The 23,871-nt window shown below is 38.6% G+C and overlaps 1 protein-coding gene across 10 annotated transcripts in view; it reads right to left on the reverse strand.

The window, feature by feature from the left end:
* msi2b (musashi RNA-binding protein 2b) overlaps positions 1-23,669 on the reverse strand; it is a 251,582-nt gene extending 227,913 nt beyond the window's left edge. For all 10 annotated transcript variants that reach the window (XM_083927062.1, XM_083927054.1, XM_083927058.1 and 7 more), the window contains exons 1-5: positions 23,546-23,669; positions 23,173-23,213; positions 22,797-22,878; positions 22,161-22,245; positions 10,400-10,441 (exon numbers count right to left, since the gene is read on the reverse strand). In XM_083927062.1, coding sequence (XP_083783188.1) covers positions 10,400-10,441; positions 22,161-22,245; positions 22,797-22,878; positions 23,173-23,213; positions 23,546-23,607 — 312 coding nt within the window. In that variant the 5' untranslated portion in view covers positions 23,608-23,669. The remainder of the gene's footprint in view (positions 1-10,399; positions 10,442-22,160; positions 22,246-22,796; positions 22,879-23,172; positions 23,214-23,545) is intronic.
* Positions 23,670-23,871: the final 202 nt, after the last annotated feature.

A 23,871-nucleotide genomic window follows, 5' to 3' on the forward strand; every position in this document is an offset into this window, starting at 1 on the left:
GCATGAATCAAACTGAGCATTGCTTTGACTACCCGTTAACTGGGTCACTCAGTTGGTGATTGTGTCTGACCACCAAACAAACAGTCATTCATATGCCTGTGCTCTGGCCCCATTTTCATCTGGAGCAGTTCCACTGAGGCCACTGAAAGCAAAGGAGCTGACTGGTCAGGGATTTAAACCCATCTCCAGCTCCGGCACAGTAGCCATTACCACAGAGGGAAAAAACAACTCCTTGTGTCATCCTCCATCTAAAGGAGGGCTTATTTATGTTGGCTGCACATCGGTTTTTTTCAGGGGTGAGAGGAGAGTGACAGTGAAGAATTCCCATCAACTCGCTTGTCACTTTTCCGTCGTCTACTGTCTGTCTCTTGGTTTCACTGAAACGTCAGTGCATTTAGTGTCAGTTGTGAAAACCATTTCAAAAGTGCATTTATTTTTGAAAAATACAGCAAATGTCTTTTCAGTTGGACATCTTGGTCCCTCACCGGGATAAGACCTGCTCCATGTGCCTTGAAATGCGACGTCAGGCTCGGATAATAGCCTGCACAACATAACATTCTTTCTCTTTCTTCCACTCTGTGTGTTATCTGCACAGTGCTTTAGAATGTCGACTAATAAGAAATAATCTTCTTTCTCATAATAAATATTTGGGAGGACTCACTGTCATAAACTGTAAAGCTGAACAAAGACATTGATACAGCATTCTGTTCGACATTAAAGACTTTTGTCCTTGAATATTCTTTCACACTCGTGCAGCTGGGCAGAGTTGGAACGGGGAAGCTGGTGCTTTTAATAAACTTGCAGGGACATTCAAAGGGGCTGGCAGCTTACAGAGGTTTCATTTTCCCAGAAGTGAGCGGTGTCATTTGAAATAAGGATCATTTTGAGAAGGGGAATATCATACCGCTAAATCTAGATCAAATAACTGAGCAAGGTGTAAGACTAGATTTGCGTGGCCTTATAATCCTGAAAGAAGCGCAGAAAAGAGCACAGAGAGGGAAAGACAGAGGTAGACAGAGTGAGAAACAGGAACAGGTTTGTTTTGAATTTGTATAAATCACAAGTGAAACGTACAAGTGAGAGTCTTTTCGGCAGGGAAAAACAAAAAAAAGCACACACTGTAAAGTGTGGAGATGGGAGTCCAAGTCAGTTTGCCATTCACAGAAAATAAGTGTAAGAGAGAAAAGAGGCAAAGGGAGAAAGAGAAGGTGACATGCAGAGACAGAGAGAGTGAGACAAAGACAAACAGAGGGCTCCAGCTGCCAGACATAGACCGACGCTAACAGTCGGCCATGAACAGGAAAGCCACAGTCACAGCTCTCATCGGCTGGAGTCAGATCTAGGGCTTTGCTGAGATGGTATTTTTGACTGATATCCCAGAAATACCTCAACCAACATACTGGCACAGTTCACCTTCCTCCTCACTAACATGAACGCAGTTTATTACAAAAAGTTTCAGGGATGAAATCTCTCATGGCAAACAAAATAAACATAATTTCTGTAAGTGTCACAGCTGTTTATGTGTAGTACACATCTATTTAGTCTACCTGCATCCCAAAGAATGCTGCCAGAGACACAGTGACAAAATGTTCGGGATGGCTTACACGGCAAATCCTTTATGAGGTACAAGGAAAGGGTTACGCCCATTGCTCTGCAAACGGTTGCTGCTCCTTCCTTTCATTTCCATAACAAGCCATCAGAACTCATCTCCCACTGAAGTGGCCACAGTCCCACTGGCAATTAAAATCATGCTGGGACATGCCATGGTCGTGTGTGACTCCACTGTCAGAAACAAAAGCAGCGGCAGCAGTGGTAATGACGCAAACAGTTGAGTGGTAAATCTCGAGCAATGTCGGCGAAAACCGTTTTGATTTCTCCAGGAAACTGAGAGCAGGCCCTGTTTACATCTTTCTGTATGAACCTTACTGGAAAATATCAAACAAGGAAACTGCATCATCTCATCTCTGTCTTATTCACCACTCTATACACAGCCACAATGCTAAAAAAGCATGTCGGTTCTTAAAGAATCGTCAGTATCGCAACAGGCTTGAAATATGGAATGAGACTTTAAAAACAAATATTTTTATGTTAAAGAGAGTCTGGCTGTAGTTAAAGGATAGGTTCAAATGTTTCGACTGCTGGGGCGTCAGATTCAGCTTCAGTTAATGCATTTTTACAGTATGAGGACTGTGAGTTTGTCCCGTCTTTACCAACAAGGAACGATTGATGTACCTAGTAATTCATTTTCAAGGGTAGGGAGGTTCTGGCAACCTGACAGGTAGAGCAACAAGGGACAGCCCACGAATGAAGCGCTCGTCCAATTATGTGCAACCATTGTGGTTGTAGGAGGGTGTACCGTATTTTTCGGATTATAAGTCGCAGTTTTTTTCATAGTTTGGCCGGGAGTGCGACTTATACTCTGGAGCGACTTATGTGTGAAATTATTAACACATTACCGTAAAATATCAAATACTAGCCAGGGCTATTATTTATCTCAGTCACGTAAGAGACTAGGCGTATATCAGCAATCGTCACACACACTCGTCAACCAGTCAAAATTCGGCGGGGGCGGGTCATGGCAGAAGTGCATTGTGAAAAAAAGGTGCTACCTGCTAATGCTTGAGCTAAGCGGCGCATTGTCTACCTTTGGGGTTGGCGGAGTTGTTCAGAAGTGACAACGAGGAAGAAGAGTTCATTGGATTTAGTGATTAGGAGTGACAGATTGTTTGGTAAACGTATAGTATGTTCTATATGTTATAGTTATTTGAATGACTCTTACCGTAATATGTTACGTTAACATACCAGGCACGTTCTCAGCTCGTTGTTTATGCGTCATATAACGTACACTTATTCAGCCTGTTGTTCACTATTCTATTTTTATTTTAAATTGCCTTTCAAGATGAAATGTCTATTCTTGGTGTTGGATTTTGGACTCTGGAGGGACTTTTAATCCGAAAAATACGTTAGTTTGTTTTCTCAGTTTGCCATTGGTCATTGAGGAGAAATTGATAGCTTCTAGTAACAAACGCATTAAACATGCACACTGGGAAGCGGGACAATCCTTCACGTTCAAAAATGTGGACACATACCATGACACACACTCCTCCTTGCCACAGTTGAATGGTCTAGAACTTTTTTAACCGGGTCGTGCAGTGCAACCAATGAACGAGAGACTGATCACCGAAGTTTGTGTTTTTTTAACCGCCGGCAGGGATACAGTTGTGCATACCATCTGAAAAAAACTTTACAGTGTAGTCATGGTAAAAAGGGTTCCCTTGCCCGACAGTATGGACAGAAGAAATAATTGTAGTGACGAATAACAAATCTAGAATAAAGTGTATATGAAATGTGAGTGTTGTATTAAGATAGACAAAAAAAATAATTAATCTCTCTTAAGAATCAAGATTTGTCAAAACTATAGAAACTGTACCGCACAAACAATCTCCAGTGTCCAGCAAACTCTTTAGAATCTTTCATATATTTTTATGAAATATAATATAAGGGTTGTTAAGCTTCAGTGGAAATAAGGATCCCTGAGTTGCATCTGGATCTGTCTGATTCAGCTCAAAAGTTGATCAATCACATTTTCCATCAGGAATAAAGGAAACCGTCGGAGGTGCTTATGACATCCGCTAACCAATTTCCTGGGACCTGCCCCGGACATTTCATGAATGATACTATGCAAAAAAATAAATGGTGATGAATATATTTTGGTCATATCGATATTCATATCCCTTTTTTCAGTAATAGGTTCCAATGAAATCTGTATAACATATCCGCATTACATGAAATATGAAATGTTTGCTGCTGATAAAGTGGATCAACAATGGCTTGTTGCGAAACTAAATGTTGAGATGCTGACTTATTTATTGTGTGTTGAAATCCTGTTATCCTAAAGCTACTTTTAGCTGCATATCTAATAAAACCATGGCTAACCCCAGCCAGGCTGAAAAGGCAAGGAGGAGACAAGGCATAAATAAATGTGCATAAAGGACCTTGCATCACATCATCATTGTTTAATCCTTACTTTCTCATCTATCAATCATGAACAGAAGAAACCTAATCCCTTAATATCTGTGGTCTGCATTGACACCTTTGACATGACTTTTAAGCACAACCTCTATTTCTAATACAAAATGTTCACTTTTAAGTCTCAAGATAAGCTGTAGTTCTGTGACATTATTCATTAATAATTTGCTTTGCATTTCTAAGCCTAATTTCTTTGATTGACAGGACCTCTGGTTATCTCCCCTTGGTGCTCTTCTTTAATAATCTAGTGCAGATAATCACAAAAAACATACAAAACTCAAACATATACAAGATTCCCAAATGCAACAGGCAAAGCAGAGAAAATCCCCATTCTGACTGATTTGTCATACAAAAATATTTTATATCTTACCATGACCAAAATACAATTCAGGTATAGTACGAGCCTTAGAAACACAAATATCTCACTTGAAAATTCTCCAGAATTGTACGTAACTATACAAATCCTCTGAGCAAACTGACTTTGTCATGCATGTCAACTCAGATATAAATTAAATGAATGCAAGGCTGTCTGCTTTAACACAGCCTAATGATTATTTGTTGCCAAACTCCTTCCTGGCTCTTTATAATGGAAATGTCCAATGTTTGGGGCCGTGTCAGTTATGCCTGCTGATACAAGTTGTTTTTCCTGTGATCCTGTCATCCCGGTGCAAACACCTTCAGTTGTTTACAGTGAAATGTCCTCTGTGTTCACCTTCACTTCGTGTCTGTTTTCAGCATTACTCTACGTGCTGTACATACTGTATAGTTTTACCATACTGCAGCATTCAGCAGCGGGAGGTCATTGGCAGGGTTACTTTTGAGGTCATTGTTAGCCGTGAGAAAATTAACGCTGATTGGTCTCGTCACGATTTGCTCTCCGAAGCCCGTGCCACAGAGGCACCTGCCAAGACGAGATTCTTTAAACAACAACGAAGCCTATTCAACAGCTGCATAAGCAGCCAGGCAGGCAGACAGTGGAGGGAAAAGAAGGACAAAAGAAAGCAAATGCAAAACAGAGAGGACTTTCTAAATGGGAAACTCAGAATGGAACTTCTTTTAAAGGTCTTAAATCAATTGAACATAAAGTATAAACCCATGCAATGTTAATCTATCTGGTTTAATCCCATTGCTTTAAGATCCTTTATAATCCACATTCAATACAACCATTTTTCTTCTCTAACAAGCTTGCCCTATAGCCATTTTATAAATCATTGGTACAAGGCTTCTGCAGTGCCACAAATTCTGTTATGTTGTCATTATTTTACTGAGTTATGAACCACACAAAGTAGAATGACAAATATGTGTAAGACCTGTAAAACAGCTCAAAATATTGTATTTCTTTCTGTGAGTCATTGCTAAGGAATAAAACACTGTTTAAAAAAAAGATTAACAATAACCACGACAGCAAGAGGAATTTCTTGTTCGCTTATCATCAACCATCTGAGCTGTTTTATTGCACCTTTGACTTTCATGAGCAAGGCTCAGAACAGCAGAAGTTAAATTGATACACTTGGCATGTAAAAAAATGTGGAGAAACACTGGTAGTTACTCAGCCATATGCCGATATCCTTAAGTCACCATGTGCTCTGGCTTTGAAAGCCCGCACTGCCAATTCCTTATTTGAAACCTGACCAATTCTTTAACAATGCCTCCCTCTGATCTAGTGGGAAGGAGAAAATCTATTATCGATTTCCACCTGGTTTAGGTGGAAAAAGCCCTGATAGCGATGTTGAATAGCACTGTACTGTGCCATCACACTAAAGCTGGGGGATGGTGTGAGAGGGCATCTTAACAAAGCCCTTCACTACGCCACAGCACCATCTGCACGCGCTGAATATTTAATTGTCAATAGAACTGTTTAAGACTTGTAATCAACAAAAGGAAAAGATAATACATCATGAGGAGCTCATACACCAGTTCTGTGTGATTGGAGTTTGGCTTATATTTTAAATCAACCATTGTTTCAATGCTAATTACATGCATGCAACACAATTAAATATATAATATAATATATAATCATGTATGTCATTCAATCCCATTCAACTCCAAATGCTTCAAAAAACAACTCAAAAGACATTATTTTCAGCCAGTGAATGTGATCAGTGTCAATGAGAAGTCATCAATTACTTATTTCATTTAACGAGGCCCTGTTACACTTTTGGGGGGGTTTCTTGTCCTTTAGTATGTTATATAGTTTGTTTGTGAATGTAAAAGGTGTTCAAAAAAATGAGTATTCCCCATGTGTGTGTCCCCCTCTGACAGCACTTCCCTTTACCCGTCTGAAACACTTTGATAGCATTCTCATGTTTACTTCCGTGAATATAGTAAGTCATTCCTTGCACCAGAAACCCCTGCTAGTTAGGCACGCCCTGAAACAGAGCAGTGCCAACCTAAACGGAGACTAGCAGCCACTGGGACCTGTAAGCTACCCGCTCCATTGTTGACCATCAGAATAGTATACTCCCATCATTAAAGGAGCTGGAAACCTAGTGGATTGACTTTATTTTTAAGGATTTTGTTAATTGTTTTGTCTGAAAATGTCCTTCAAAATGACTGTAAATTTCCCAACAAGGGTTCAGTAACTTTATGTTACATAGTTACTTCAAAACTAAAGCTCGGGATGGAACCAAACTGTTGAAAGTTCGGTCACCTGTTAAATCTAACGTTTAGCATGTTGTGCGGCTAGCGTCTTCTATATAGACTGTGGTTTCAGGCTTGCTGAGTGATTTAACCTCCGTAGCTGAACTGAACGGTTGTTATAATACTAACGTTGATTTAGCCCAGCGCAAAAAGCTTACCATGTGAAGGCCGCTTTAGGGGACACATGAGATATTGTAAAGAAGCTTTGTGATTGGCTCAATTTTGACTTTTAAAGAACAGGAGGTGATGTCACATCTGGGTTTTTATGTATATTCTCAACATTCTAACCCCCTCACAGTACAAGGAAACTCTCACTGAGCATTTCATTATGATTTGTTATCTCTTCAACACTGGATACGCTTGGTTCTGCATTTCTGTGGTTAACTGAGACATATATTTTCACAAAGAGAGATAAACATGAGCTGCAACGAAAAAAACGCCCATCCTCTGGAGTCCGATAACATGGACCTTCACCAGGAACATAAGGATTCAGGTAGTAACTGTGCTGAAATGAGTGCAAGCCTAAAGGCCATCACCCAACAGCTAAAGACGCTGTACCTTCAAACTTCACAAGTGCACAAGTGCATTTAACACAACGCGTGCAGAGGGAAAAGCTGCAAGGAAAGACTGTGCCTACATTCAAGAACAAGTGAAGGTGCTCTGTGACCAGGTCCAAAATTACAGCACAACTGACACTGAAACTCTGAAACAAACATGTCAGGACCTCCTGAAAAGCCTGAACAGATTTGATGAAGTGTCTGAAGCCACGATACAAGAGCATGAAGAGCTTCAGAAACAAATTCAAGAAGACACAGTTGTGGATGCAATGTGTACAGCAATGGAAAAGGAGAAAGAGGCAATGAGCCAGCAAAATGTCGCCCTGCAAAAAGAAATCCTGCAGCTCGAGGAGAGGCGTCAGCATGTCAAAGATTTGGTTGCATCCTACAATGTTGCAAAAGCAGAGAAAGAGGCCATCGACCAGAAGAATGAGGCTTTGCAGCATGAGATTCAGGCGATGTACAAAGAGATCCAGTTTGAGGAAGCTGTGCTGGAAAATAAGGATATCATGGAAGAGTCAAAAGACGCTGTGAGTCGTCAAAATGACACTCTGCAGCAGGAACTCCAAGATCTCGACAAAAAACATGATGAAGTAAAGATCTGGGGTGACATATGCAGGGAAACATTGGACCGGATGGACACTTTGGAGAAAGACAATGCCAATTTGAATCAGCAAATCCAGGTCGTCATTGAACAGCTTGTGATTAAAAAACATTTTCAGGACCATTTCCTAGAACTGGAGGCTGAAGAGAAAGTTCTGCTGGAAGAAAACAGAGTCCTGAGAAAAAAACATTCGGACGTCTTCAACAAGCTTCTCAAAGAAAAAGACTGGAAGCATGAGTACGACACGCTGAAGGAACAGACAGACGCCTTGAAGCTTCAGGAAGACAACGCCAATTTGAATCAGCAAATCCAGGTCGTCATTGAACAACTTGTGATGAAAAAACATTTTCACGACCGTTACGTAGAACTGGAGGCTGAAGATAAAGTTCTGCAGGAAGAAAACAGAGTCCTGAGAAAAAAACATTCGGATGTCTTCAACAAGCTTCTCAAGGAAAAAGACTGGAAGCACAATTATGACACGCTGAAGGAACAGACAGACGCCTTGAAGCTTCAGAACGACACAACAGCTGAGCAAATCAGAACTTACAATGACAAACTGGTAACTCTGAACGCTTTTAAGCTGAATTATAAATCATTGAAGGCAGACAAAAAAGTTCTAACCACCCAAAAGAACACTCTGCAAAAAGACGTTCAGAAGCTGGAGAAAAAGGTCTCAGAAGAAGAAGCTCTGAAGGAAAAATACAACGTGATGAAGTCAGAGACTGACACCCTGAGCCAAGAAAACAGCGCTTTTCAACTTAAGATCGAGGGGCTCCACAGCACACTCCAAGGTGAAAGAACTTTGGCCAACATGACCTATTCCCTGAAAGCAGAGAAGAAGACCTTGAAACGGCACAATGATGCTCTTCATAAAGAATTCCAGGAGCTTCAAGAAAAAGTGGACAAAGATGAAGTATTGGAGGAGAATTGCATGGCGATGAATGGGGAGACAACGAACAACAGAAGACAACAAGACTCCCGGAAAAAAGAACCAGTTCCCTACTGGTTACGGATGTCTTTAATGTGACACTCAATCCATGACAGTGATTGAATGGATTTACCAATCCCTTACTGTGATGGTGAGGGACTGTGATTGTGTGGGGTTTCTCCGGGTGATCCGGTTTCCTCCAACTTTACCTTATTTGGTGATTCATTAAAAACAAACAAAAAAAAAAACAGTTGTTTGCCAAATGTTTCTATTGTGAACTCTCTCTGAATCATGTACTGTCAGAGGTTGTTTTAAACAGCTAAAAATGTACTTAATATTGTTTTTATCATCAAACTTCATGACCTTTTTCTCAGAATTGCTCATAAACATGTTTTTTCATTGGGTATTAGGATTGGGCTTATGACAGCCAAACACATTCATGAAACAGAATGATGCAGCGGAGGCTGCTTTGCTTGCTGAGGAAACTGATTCCGTATATGGTAAGTGGAAACAATTTTACGAAAAGCTTTCTAACCAGCCGACCAATCATAACGTGTTTTTTGAAGATCAAAGAATGTATTAACCTGTAGCTGACCCAAAAAAGTACAAATACAACACTGAAAAGTAGCATATTAGGGCCTCTTAAGAGGCCCCACATTATGTTTATTTTCAGGTTCATCCTTGTAGTTTAGGTTTTTTTAAAAAAGCATTCTTTTTCTCATACTGTGTCTCAATGTACCTGTATTCAGCTGTCTGAAATGCTGTCTGTAGCCCCTGTGTCTTTAAGACCCCCTTCTGAAGAAGCCCAGTCTGCTCTGATTGGTCAGTATTTCCGGGTCATCAGCATCAGCAGTGTTAGCGCCTATGCACCATCATCGCAGCCTGGATATGACTGTAACAGCACTGTAGTAACCGTTTCTACCCATATATGGTATAGTTGTGACATCACAACCACACATATGTCCTGTATGTCTCTTTTAAAGACACAGTTTCTGAATATAGGCTGTGTGCATTTTACCTGACCTTTAAAAATCCATATACATACAATATATCATTAATGTGAACATTCAAGACAAGGATCTCCACTTTCTTAAATGTCCACTTTTCCTTTTAATAAAATATTCAACCAATAGCTAACGTTCTCTGCAGATATATTAGTGCCCGCATCCTGTCAGTCACAACTCCAGTCAAGGCAATAGTCAAGTTGACAAGATCATTTCACACTTTAAAGCTTGACTAAGCAAACTAAAATTGCCATGGAACTATTTTCTAATAACACAACACAACAGTTAATTTCAAAATATTTAGCATTAAAAACAACTATAATGAGGGATGAAATGCAAATATAAGCATAAAAGCACAGAACAAAATAATTTAGCTATAAAATAGTGAGGTAATACAAAATAAAAAACCTCAATCATACTGAACATTTCCTTTAAGTCTACTATTTCCAACTTAAATTGCTTTAGTGAAACAGGCAAGGTGAGAACAATGGAGCCGGACTAGGTATTTCTCTACAATAACAAACAGACAACCACTGTCTCTTTATATCTGTTGTGTGAGCACAGAAAATTAGGTAAGCCAGTGACATGAGACATAATCATTTTCTTTGAGCAGGGTTAGTCACCAATTTATTCTTACCTTAGGCTGGGCGCGACGTGGAAAGGCAACCTTAGGATCAATCTGAGAATGAGAAAAGAATAACAAAATTGTTGTTAAAAGAAAAGCTGTGATATCTAGGGGTGAAAAGCAATGAACAGATGTTGAAAATGTTTCTAAAACTGTAAGCACAAAAAGGACCCCAGATTGCAAGCATTCACATGGTCACATTTTTAATCCACTGTGGTCAGGAATAAATGCTAGGATTTAATAGAAGTCAAATGTATTCAAGACGTAATGTATTAAAATGTGATATTTTCAACTCACAATGATAACAATTTATCTGAGCCATTAAGATTTACGAAAGCTGCATAATCAGCCTCTGGCAATTCAGACAGTCTGCTTTTGAATTTGAGAAGCATTTGTTGGACACTAAAGCTGCATTCTAGAGCTGTCAAAAATTAATGCAATTACAAATGAAGTGCCCATGAAAAGCCAAACAAAGTGGTGATAAGAATATAGGAATGAGGGATTTTTGTAACATAATGGCTCCGCTTATGGAAGTCCTGAAAGGCAAGGTGAAAAAAAATAATATTTGAGCACTGTTGGCCTAAACCTTAATATATCTTGTACATATGAGATACTATCTCCTACGTAGGAGATAGTTATCTCCTACAGGGATTCCATACTCTGCTACATCATACCTGACTTTCTTGAAGTTATTTTCACCAAGGAAATGCTGTGTCAATGTTATGGGTAGCTTTACATCCTATTAACCACGTGGTCATGTTGCAGCTAAAGCTGGGTGATATTACAATATATCAAAACCTTATGAAAACGTTTATTGAGCATATTTCTCTCTTAGGTTTTCCATAACAATGTTGAAGAATCTGAAAAGATCTGTATATAAGTTTGCACTAAAGTTTTTAATAAAATGAGAAAATACTAGTGCTGCCCCCCCCAAAAAAATCGTGTCCTGTCAAAATGAGGTGAAAATCTATGTGACTGCATGCGGCCTGCCAAAAAGGCTGGAGGGCTTTTAATTTGGATTGCCAGATACAGGAAGTCATGACACTCACTCACTGTCATTATGGTTTTTTTTAACACTGAAGGCCCAGGTCAGTGTCTAAAATATGGTCTCACTTTGAAAAGAACAAGGCTAGTCCCCAAGAAGGTCACGGTCAAACTTTGCAGGAAAAACTTTGCCTATCAATTGTCCAAGACGAACATGACCTTCCACCTAAAAGTGTAAGTAACATAAGCCTAGCTACCTGCCCATGGAGGCTGAAGTTTGAAAGCAGAGATAAATACATTTTATTATTGTCTGAAATAATTTGCCAGTGTCAATAACAGGCGGCAAACTTATAGCATGTAGCCAAGAATTTCCCCTCTGGTATGAATAAAGTATAATTGATGTAAAATTCTGGTTATTAATTATGTTGAATTATGTTATTCAGTCTCTGATGCTATACTTGGGGGGGGTACATATATATTATATATATATATATATATATATGTATGTATATATATACATATATATATATGAATGTGTATATATATATTGATTAGTACACTAATCACTCTACAGTTAATGACGGCCAATGGTCGACCAAGATAATCCTTGGTCGGGGGCAGTCCTAGAAAATACTCATTTGATTTCTCATTTGTCAAGTATTGAATTCACACTGGAGTATACAAAAATAGGCTTTAACATGTGTTTATTTTATATAGACTATTTGTTCATCAACTGTTATAGTCTCTCATTTTATTTCATATTATCAAATGTATTTGTTCCCACTGACCAGTTTTCCTTGGTAAACTATAATGTAAGGCAATAATTCCTTCTCTACAACAGCCAAAAATATGCTATGTATGTCAGGATTGTCAACAGGCAGAAGACCTTTAGGTTTAAAACAAAATGGCATTCACTTCAATAAGCACTGACTAATGGCTGAGCAAAGGGGCATATTATTATTATTATTATTATTAAAGGGGCATTTTAAATTGAAATATCCCTTAAACTTCCCAAAACTGATGGAGCTCAATGGCACATTCTAGGCACAATATTTACTGCATCGGGTGCTGCACGTTAGGTAAGCATATATTTTTTACTTACAAATTAATGACCAAATTATTGGAGCTCCAAAATCATATTCTGGTGATGCCAACGGATAGATATCAAAAAAGATGGATAGATAGCAAACAACTGCTCAAAAAAATAGAAAAAAGTTGGTGTGAAGGCCAGCCACAGCATTATTTTGCTGGTAATGGTCGCAGCAGAGACTTGCTTTTATTTTAGGCAGAAATCGCTGATTGAATATGACAAGGAGAAAATGAAAGTCTGAGGCCGTTGACGCCTCCAGATATTGCCAAATAACCAGGAGGATGAGTCAGATCAGACTATTTCTCCATCTTGTGCTTGTTATCTCATTAGCTACATTTTCCTCATTAATTTCACTGGTATGAAGGTATGTGGTGGGGGGGTCTCATCAACCTTGAACTTACAATGAGACGAAAAGGTCTCAAACAGCAATGTCACCCTAAATGTTCCAATAAAATTGTAAGACGAGAAAAGATTAGCGTTTTGACATAATACTGCTCATTTGTGTTTCCCAGAAAATCATTTTAATGTTGTTCCATATTTTGCTGCGTGTTATACTGAAATATGTACAATTAGGGTAGCAATTCTACGCTTTCATAAAAGTTACTCCTTCAGCACAGATGGATATATTTAAGAAGAAGACATGTCTTCCTGCTGAGGAAAACAATGGAAAGAAAGTGAACAAAAGACACCATCTGCACGCATCAATTAAGGCAATGAGACTGAATACGTTTTAATGTGTTTGAAGGGAAACCATGATGTGCAATGTCATTGTCATCTTTTCTGTCAGTCTCAGTTATTACGGTTATCTTTCTAAATCAAGTCAAAATGAGAAATGAATTCAATAACACCTGGGTATGTCAGCCCTGCTTGTAATGAATTTCATTTAAAGATTTGTTTTAGCACTTAGCCCCAGGCATAACCAATTCAAACTCAATTATTTTGTGCGCCCTATTTGAGCAAAGACAACACATTATGCTTTGAATACCAAAGTCCTATATTCTTGGTTATGTATTTTACTTTTTAAGCCTATACAAAACATATCAAACCCCATTAAGCCATACTGCATAAACTAATTGTTTTTTCTGTCTTGCTGAGAATTCTATTCACTGTGATTCTTTCTGTTTCACCATGTACAAGAGAGCACTTAAACACAGCAGTATTGGAGGTTATATAGTTGTTGTCAGTTAAAAATATTACAACTATAACAAAGAGGCAATTATATGCAAAGGATTGTGGTCAAAATTAGGCTAGTGCAGATTGTTTAAATCACACTCAGAGCAATGCAACCAAATTTGGTAAAGAGGACTTACTAACCAATCCTTCTGAGAAATCCTGTAGCAGCACCTTTTTAGGTCACAACGTATGATGAATGACTCCTTTGAGAAATTTGAACATGAGGAGGGGATATGTAGCAATTGTTTCCCTTTGGTATAGTTCTGTGCATTGGATTTTTTTATGCATAAAGTCTCTTTATACTTAAGGCCAAGAGCAAAAAATATGCACTTCCCTTTGCATTGGATAACTGTAACTTTGAACCAGAGACAATGTTGTCTTGATTTCACCTAATACTTCCTTCCTGAAACATTTTCATTATGTAACACACACACACACACACACACACACACACACACACATCAGGGTTTGGGATCAGTCATCCGGACCTGGGTAAGTGCACTTGTTTCAGTCATTTAGTCTTTCATTTCAGTAACAGACAGTGCTTGTCAATGTTATTTTACTGAAGTCGTTTTTCATCTATCAGTACCTGATATCAGCACGATTAAATCAACAAACCAATTAGTCAAAAACAAAATTGTATGAGAGTTAGTCGACTAAAAATGTCTTTAATCAAGGATAGCCCTAAAAGATTTTAAAACTAATTACAAAAATAGCCATTAGTGAGGGATGTGTGAATGCTATTGCTTTCACTGTCATTTTTGCATTTTCCACCTAAATGCAACAAGTTTAGGCATACACTCTGTAGTTCGTTGAAATGGATTCTGGGACCAAATGTTGAGAGTAAGCATTTTTAGGGAACATGTGTACCAAATAGCCCAATAAAACCCATCAATTGAAGACATATAACTGGAGAGTAGAAAGCTAGACCTCCCTTCCAGCTGTAGCTGTATGGTTATCATCTACAGCAGTAAAAGTACTTTATTATTCCCCCTCTAGGTAATGTCTTTATCATAGAATCACGAGCAGTGCATGCAAACTAAGCAGCAAATAGATATTTAGAAACCTCACTTGGAGGTGAATGAACAATCTGCTTTGAATATGAATGTGCTCAACCTTTGAACATTATATTTTATTGGTTGCCAGATTAACGGCTCAAATGAAGGAAACCAGCACTATTAAGCAGGTTAACACTTGAAATGTACCTTCTATGCATTAGTTTGATACTGTGGAAGTATGCAGGTCATTGGGACTGTAAAGTCCATTAAGAGCATAGGAATAAACTTGGATTGATTGGATTGACTGGACCGACGTAAAACAACTTGGAAAATCCATTAAGTGGTGATGCCCATTGTTGTTGTTTAACATGTAAAAAGATATGGAAGATATGGCTCGAATATTATATTGTGATTAATAGAATGTAATTGATGGTATAACGTAGTCCTGCAAAGAATGAATACACTTATATTTATTTAGGTAGACTGTATATTAATCAGCAACTAGTTTTTATTTTCGGACTGTTGGTTAGACAAAACAAGACATTTGAGGACTTCGCCATTGGCACTAGGAAATTGGGATGTGATTTTTTGTTTTACTGTCTTTATGATGTTGTATAGGCCAAATTATGAATCGATTAATTGAAAGAATAATCAGCAAATTAATCAATTAGGAAAATAGTTTCAGCCCAAGTAAAATGTTTTCAAATTGAAATTGCAATGAAATTTCATCCTTGAAAAACAGCCATGAATGATTTAACCTAGTACTATTATTTTCTATAAGCACAATCCACAACAAAATCGTACTTTTAAACTTGTGCCAGACTCAATTCTACGTCATTGAGTGTGTTCCTGGTATCCATTTTTAGCACATATTTTTCCTTGTTTCAGACACCTGGATAAGGATATGCTACCTGGAGCACTCTGATACAATAATAGAAGCCAGGATGCTGGCATGTAAGCACCACCTCAGATAGTGAGAAATCGAAACACGATTGCACACAGGTGATCAGAAAACCTGGATATTGATAGAATTATGTATACTGAGATGTAGAGAACCCAGTTTTGAGTCTTATCTTGTTTTGGATCTAATTCAGAATATGATGTTTGCATGCAACTTGAAAAACCTGGATACTAATGTGATGTAAATGCACTCAGAGTGTTCTTTGTGAGAAAATAATTATTCTTACTCTTACTGGTAATAAGGGTGTGGTTGTTTCAGGCATCTGTTATCCACAACTGTCTGTACTGTAGGTTTTATGAGGTCCTTTTTTTCTTTGATTACATTACTGTAACCATCTAATGGTAGCCGTACCTGTTATGTTCAATTGACTGGCAGCCCCTAACGTGATGTCATTTTCAAAGGGCTCTGCAATTACAGTATATGTGCCATTTGCAATGTGGGTATCTCAGATAGCATCTTGGCAAGTTAACACAATTCAGTATGACTAGCGACATGCTAAAGATGCAGTACAGGTGAAGTAGCTGTTGTCTGTGTCAGGAGTGCTTCCCTCACTCTACAGCAAAACTGGCCTCTCCAGTGTATTGCTAAGTATTTCTCACCCTATAACCTCTTTACATCAACATAAAAAGACTGGTGCACTTTTCTCATATGATGAAACATGATCTCTCACAGAACAAAAGTGGATTTCCTCAAGACATCATACAACCTGATATGTCAACATAATAAATGAGAAGAGACCAAGACCCGCCCCACCGTCTTTTATCTTCCAGAGCCTTTTACTCTAGGGCCTCTGTGGGTCACTTCTGCATGCGACTGCGGGAGATCGGGGCAGAGAAACAGCCTATATCTTAAGTTCACATCTTATAAAAGGATTTCATATATTAATGCGGCTCTTGGGTAAACTCTCTTCCTCTCTCTTAAGACATATCTACACTAGCATGATGATGCGGTGTATAAGCTAAAAGGAAAAGGCTTATCAAAGCTTGCAGCTTTCGCCAACTTAAGTGTGTGAGCAGGTCCACAGGTGTGTCTGTGTGATACCAATGGAACAGACAAGAAATTAAAACATAAATGCTGCCTATCTGTGCTGTCAATCTTTACTGATTTCTTTTCGTCTTTTTTTGCGGTGGAATAACACACCGAAAAGCTGTTTGTCATGCTCGTCAAATCAATAATGAGAATTCTACCAAATCTCACGCTCAACAAATTGGACTGAAAAAAAGAAAGAAAGAAAGAAAGAAAATGCAACACCATTATGACTTTGATTCAGATTCACTGGTATTACACAAGATATTACATTACTGCCTTGACAAACATCTAATGTTCTGTATGTACCGACAAGAGACAGCATGAACTAATAACGCCTTCAGCCATAATTAACTGCAGAAGACAGAGCACCTGCTATACTTAACCAAAAGCACGTCAGAGTTTAGCTCACTGATTTGACTTTACTTTCAAATCCGATGGTCTGAAGAATATGATTTAAATCTGCCCATAACAGCTGATCATCAGTGTCTTTTCTCCTTCTTTACTCCTGCCTCACCTAACACATCAAAACTGCAAGACCGGCTGACCTGGAATCATTCAATAGAAGGTAAAGAGTATGGTTATCCTACAAGAAGACAGAGTTTGTGGCTTTTGCAGGTTGCAAAAACTTAAGATTTGAAACCTTGTCTATGCTGTTTAAACTAAGGTGAAGGCTATTACGGTCATGATAAATTCATATTATGCATAACCTTTGGAAGGTTCCTGATGAATATTTCATCAAATTGTATTTATAATTTTTTTATAACTGCTTTACAAAATAAAAGAGATAAAATAAAAAGACAAGAAAAGATGCCAACCTGGAATCAATCTACTGCCTTGTTAAGCTCTCAGCGGTTACTTCTCAAATGCAAAATCATGTACTATGATCTACCCTGTTCATACCAGCCTCCCTTGAAACATCTTCAGGAACAGATGCTGTGAGTTGCATATTTCTAAACTGAACAAAGCATCATGAAAAATGGTAAATATGTTCTGAATTACCAGCATGTGTGTTTTGAAGCCCCAGGCTGTGCTTCTCCATATGTCTCATTCACATTCATCCTCGAGTCTGAGTGTTTTCATAACCGGACAAAAGGCAATAAGAGGTAAAAGAACAGAAATAATGTGATGGTGTGCTTGTAATTGCACGTCCTGTTATCAGAGCTGGGCAATTTACGGTGTATATATATATATATATATAGATAGATAGATAGATAGATAGAGATAGATAAATATAAATATAGATATATAGATATTGTCCAAACATTACAACGTCTATTGTCCAACAATGCCTATATTGTTTATAATGCAATGTCATAAAAAACAGCAGCCAAACTGGGTTATGGAAATATTTACAAACAACGCTTTGGGTTCTGATCCTTTCACATCATGTTCATTTTGCACTAAAATTCTAAATAAACTAAGAAAATGCTCCATACTTTTAATTCGTAAAAGTACTTAATTATAAAAAAAATATGATTTACCATGTGGTAATTTAATATATACAATTTATTTATTTTAAATTACCAGAAAACCTGGTAAATCGTGATGTATAAATCGTGATCAAGACATGAAATCTTACAAATACACAGGGGTAGAAGATTTTGGCCATATTGCCCAGCCCTATCAGGGATTTTGTGGATGTTACATAGATTCTCTACAGCTCTTTTGATCTAAACCACAGGGAAATGTTAAGACAAAATTATGTTCCATACTGAAATCCTTTGTGAGGTATCAGTGTAATCCAAGCGGGAAATGCCTCTTGTATGTGCTTTTTAACTAATGTTACTTATTAATAATTACTATACTGTGTGTGTTTGTGTGTTTGTCAGAAAACCAAAGCTGCATTAATTTAAGTCCCACATCCAACTATATCTGTAAAATAAAATCAGATGAACAAACAAGGGGGAAAAAATGTAAATTAGTGATGATTTTGAACTTCCCTGTACGGAAAAAAATGACTCAACTTGTTCACAGTCACAGCACCTCCAGCCACTCACTCCCTTCAAGGTCACTAAGGACAAAAACATTGGTAAGCACTGCAAAAGTAGGACGCTTGTATCACACAAACATCTGCAAACACATCGAGAACCATCCCCATTTTCTGGACCGGTTCATTCTTTTTATGCATACTGAGCAACTTTATGAAGAGATATGATAGATCCTAATGCAATGATCTTGATAGTGCGAGAGTTAAGATATACAACACCACAGCAGATACGGACCAATGACTAATAGAAAGGGGAAAAAACAAAGACAGCTGCCTTAAGTTTGCAATCTTTTATTCAACGCAGACGGATAAACAACGGCACATTAGCAGCTAGGAAATATAGATTTCTGCATGTATGAGTCAGGATATTTGCTTTGACAATAATACTGTCAAACACTCATCCGATTGTAGAAATGTCAAGCAAAAAAACACTTTGTTGTTTATTTTGACGAAAGACATTAGCTGTCCCTATTATTACAGATCTATTAGTATCAACTGTATCTTTAAGGTTTGCTGAGTACGGGCACAAAATACATAGCTTTGGAAACAAACCAAATAAATCATACCTATAAAATAAATGTTTCATTAACATAAGACTGGAATGCAAATGTTATTTGGCTCCCTATCTTTTTAAATATAGGCCGTGCAAATGTCAACATAGAATATGATTATGGTAATAGTCATTAAAAACTATTAATATGAGGCAGTCTGGTAGCCTAAGGGTTTAAGACGCTGACCATGTCATCAAAACGTCCCCTGATCCCCCTCTCCCTTCATTTCCTGTCAGCTCTCTACTGTATGCAGTCTAATAAAGAAAGAAAAAAGAAAAAAAGAGAGAAAGAATGAAGGCTCTCCCAAAATTTAGAATGAAAATCCGCTTCCATAACATATAGATTTTTTAATGAATTATACATTTAATAATAAAAGGGACGGTTCACAGTAAGCCCTGAGTGACTTGCCAATTAGGTAAGGACAGATGTGCAACAAGTTTAGAGAACTTTGCTGCGCCTGTTCCCTAAGGCCACAATTCAGAGAAAATGATGATTGGAAGTCAGACCTTAAAATGTCACCGCTACGTTCTCAGGGTGAGGCACTGTCACATCTGAAGTGTATGACATAAGTCTACCAAATATGACCTATAATGAGTGCCATATAATACAAGTGTTTATATACAAAAATGGTAATTTAACATTACACATTTGCCACTTAAATATGCTTCAAAAGGAGCATTATAATTTTTAACTCCAGCATAATACATAAGAATACATGCTGACATTGTGATGATGACAATATGTATAAGCTGCAGGGAAAAGTTTGGTAACTTTAATATAAGAAAAAAGTATCAAAGACCTTTTTCTTACGGATGGAAAAAAAACGACTGTGCGATGCATAAGTCAGTTGTAACACAGAAGTAGCAGCGGATTGGGACTGTGGCAAGGCATTGAACCAACAACTGCTCTATTTATCACTAAAAGACTGGGGATGTACAGGACAGCTCCAAGTTTATTATTTTTTATGCGAAACCCTCCCTCATGTGTACCCCCCTGACCTATGCTGCGTGTGTGTGTGTGTGTGTGTGTGTGTGTGTGTGTGTGTGTGTGTGTGTGTGTGTGTGTGTGTGTGTGTGTGTGTGTGTGTATATATATATATATATACACACACACACACACACACATATGTGAGCTGTCAAGCTGTCACAAAGTTATTCGTTCAAAATGTAAAGCTTTAAGCAGCCCCTTAACCTGCTTCTACGTACCTCCTTCTATAGATGTTTGCAATTCAGTCAGTCGTACTTATTGGCCATTTAACTGCCAAGAACGTTGTCTTGTCTCTATATTCACTGATTAACAACAGAGGGACTTAAGGCCTTATCACCTTTATTCCCAAAACACATAGGACCACTAAACAAAACTAGGCATAAAGTTTGAGTGAGACTCTGAATAACCCACCTGAGACCTAAAATAACATAATAGACAGGATCTGATGGGCTGGGGAGAAGAAGAAACTAATTATCAACTATATCCCCACCATCTGTTTTAGTGGTCGACCGACATGGGTTTTTCAATGGCCATTTATCTAACACTGTTATGTCTGCATTGTCTCTGTTTAGTCTGTGTTTAGTTGTAGGCAATAATTGCAGCACAGTTTTGAAAACACAAACATCATCAGGAGTAGGAATGGGGGCTGGGGACGCCCATACAACAGGTTTTGAAGCCCTGTAAGCTAGTTTAGCTCGTTGAAGGCCTGCTACCCTGACACTGGCGCCTGCCTTTAGAATGGCAAAATTGACACAAGATGTAGTGATAACTTTGTTTTACAGCAGCTACACTGACAAGACTGCAGACATTTCTTGTGAATCAGCCTCGTGAACACAGGCATCTGCCAATGCCGATTATCAGAATAGAAGGAAAATGAAGCAAAGTCCAACAGCTGTGCCAGTTACACTTGAGCTTAAGAATATGACCTGGGCAATGGACAATAAATGGACAATGGACAATAAATCTTAAAATCAATTGCAATATCCTCTACAGATTTCAGAGTATCCATAAATACAATCTATTTTTCTTTCAAAATCCTTAAAAGTATTCCTCTTGCTAGAGTTGCCTTCAGCTGAGGTGGCACAAACAGTATGTTTCCTCAACATGCACTATTCCATTTCCAAAACTATGCTGGCATATCTGGATAATACCACCTACCGAGCAGAAATCCCTGACAAATACGATTTCAGCTGAACCCTGTCTAATCCATCACTACAGACATCTCTCAAAAATGACTAGCATCTTTAATTATTCATCTACTGACAAATTTCAAAAGGGCAAGTAGAATCCACAATAGTTCAAGTTTTTCATTAATGAGTGTGTGGGTGTATGTGGATGTCAATTGCCTTATTTATGCAAGTAAATTGAGAGGATTATTTCTATATACATTTAGAATGGTCATGGATTGCTGTTACGCTGTTACGACATTCATATAAAAATGTATATGAATCACAGTAACTAATTAATTGAATAAGATACTTGCTGTTTAAATAGTTTATTTATTCTGCTTTAGTTTAGTTTACTCACAAATACAGAAATCTGATTTTGACATCAGAGCGATATTTTTTTTATTGTTTCAAAACATTTTTTTTTTCTCCACTACAGTATCAACGCATCAGGCGTGATACAATGCAATATCTGCTGGGTCAAAAAGTAGCGAGGCAGCAGGCCTGAGACAGCACGCCCTTCAGTGGAACATGAGATATTTGCACACTGCACATGTGGCTGCAGCGAAGAAGGGGGCGTGTCAGCCCCATTCATCCAGAGAAGTGAAACACATATAATATTCACCCTGGAGTTGTGTTTTATTGCTATAAGCTTAGTGTTGAAGGGACCATCATGCATTTAGCCTTTATACATGACCTTGATCCACAAATCCTGTTAACCTAAGAGGTGTTTACCCACAAGGCCTTTAGGCAGTAAGTTATGACAGGGGGGGCTCCACTGGCAGAGTAGTGCAAACATTCAACAGAAAAATAAACATGTATATAAGTGAAGATTAAATTAACTCACCGTCTTTGAGTCTAATTCGTGGTGTTGTTGAGCTAAGACTTTATCTACACTGGCAGCATCTGTAAACGTAACGAACCCAAATCCTCTGCAAAATAAAGACACAAAGACAAAAAAAACTATGTCAAAACGCATACATAATAAATTACAATACATGTTTCTTGCAAATACGAAAATTAGATACATGCATATATAGGACTTGCCACAAAAATATTGCATAACAGAAGGCATAATATTCCTATGAGCCCGTGACCTTAGTTTGGTTACAATATTTCTAGATTAATGTGTTTATAATCCACATCATGGACGTCCTGTAGCAGATTTGAAACAGAAACTGTAGACACCGCTGATCGTTATTTGGTATGTTACAATATGAGACGACACTACACCAACATTGTGGTGCAGTCACAAAGTCAATGTCAAATTGCATTCGGCTGCAGCTTTACAGCAGTGAGCATTTAAGCTTATCTGGCTCGCTGTGAAACCACACGCAGGCGCGCGCGCACAGGGACACACACGAACACATGCGCGCGCGGACACAGAAACACACATACACGCTGGATTAATACTAAACACGGACAAAGTAAGCGATATCGTAACATGCACCGGACAGGAAAAGTAGAAAAGCCCTGTATTTACCTTGAGCGTTTTGTCGTGGGGTCTCTCATCACCATACATTCTCTTATTTCTCCGAATTTACTAAAATAGTCTCTAAGGCTGTCTGTGAATAGAGAAAACATGTCGGGTCATTTGACAGAAACATATGGGCATGCTGTTGTCACTGTATTTCAAACAAACACCCCGCGATGCGCATAGGGGTCGAATAGAGGACTTCAGATGGACGGAGATCAAAAATAACATCGTGCGCACACACTAGTGAGATATCCCATACAGTAGACTACTGCACAGTGCACATTCGCACATACACCGCCAGCAGCTACCCCGAGCACTCAGTCACAGCGACAAAAACAACAAGAAATATTGGACACGGTGTAAAAGAGAATAACAGTCTCACCTGGTGAGGTTTGCCAGCTGAGGCCACCGATAAACATTTTACTGTAAGGGGAAAACACAACAGAAGTGAGTCCAGATGTCAGTTCGGCCATTTTGACGACTAACTACTTCTAAAAGCGACCTTAAAGGATAAAGGAAGACTATGAAAACACATTCGCGCTTAATAATTATAGTCTACATATCTATCTACATAACAGAGGGAGGCCACTCTCGCTACAAAGCTGAGGTCTTTCAACTGAATGTGGAAACAGACTCGTGCACGGTTTAAGTGCGTAATGTGGGGACGAATCCAGCACGGCAGTCGAAGTCCTCTCCAAGATGTTGTAACATGAAAAAAAATCGTACCTTAGCGTTACATTTCAAAATATTCTTACCCCGGGTCATGTTGTGAATCATTTAGGCTTCCGGATGTGGCTTGACTCCCGTCTCCTTCCATATCTATTTCAAACTATAGGCTGGGACTACAGTAACAGTGACAGACACACACAGATACGGCAGGAGATATGCAAAGCCCCGCTATGAGAATATTACTGAGCCGGGAATGAAAGCGTCACACGTGGGATCAGCTCAGCCCCCTGCTCCCTCCTCCCTCTCTCAGCATGCTCTACCTTGGCCCACAGGGGGCGGAGCCTGCCTCTGTCACCTAACCAATCCAATTGACGTCAATTCAGGCAATCTGCAAACCAATCCTCCGATTTGT

The sequence above is a fragment of the Echiichthys vipera genome (assembly GCF_963691815.1).
Source record: "Echiichthys vipera genome assembly, chromosome: 14".
Taxonomy (NCBI): Eukaryota; Metazoa; Chordata; class Actinopteri; order Perciformes; family Trachinidae; genus Echiichthys; species Echiichthys vipera.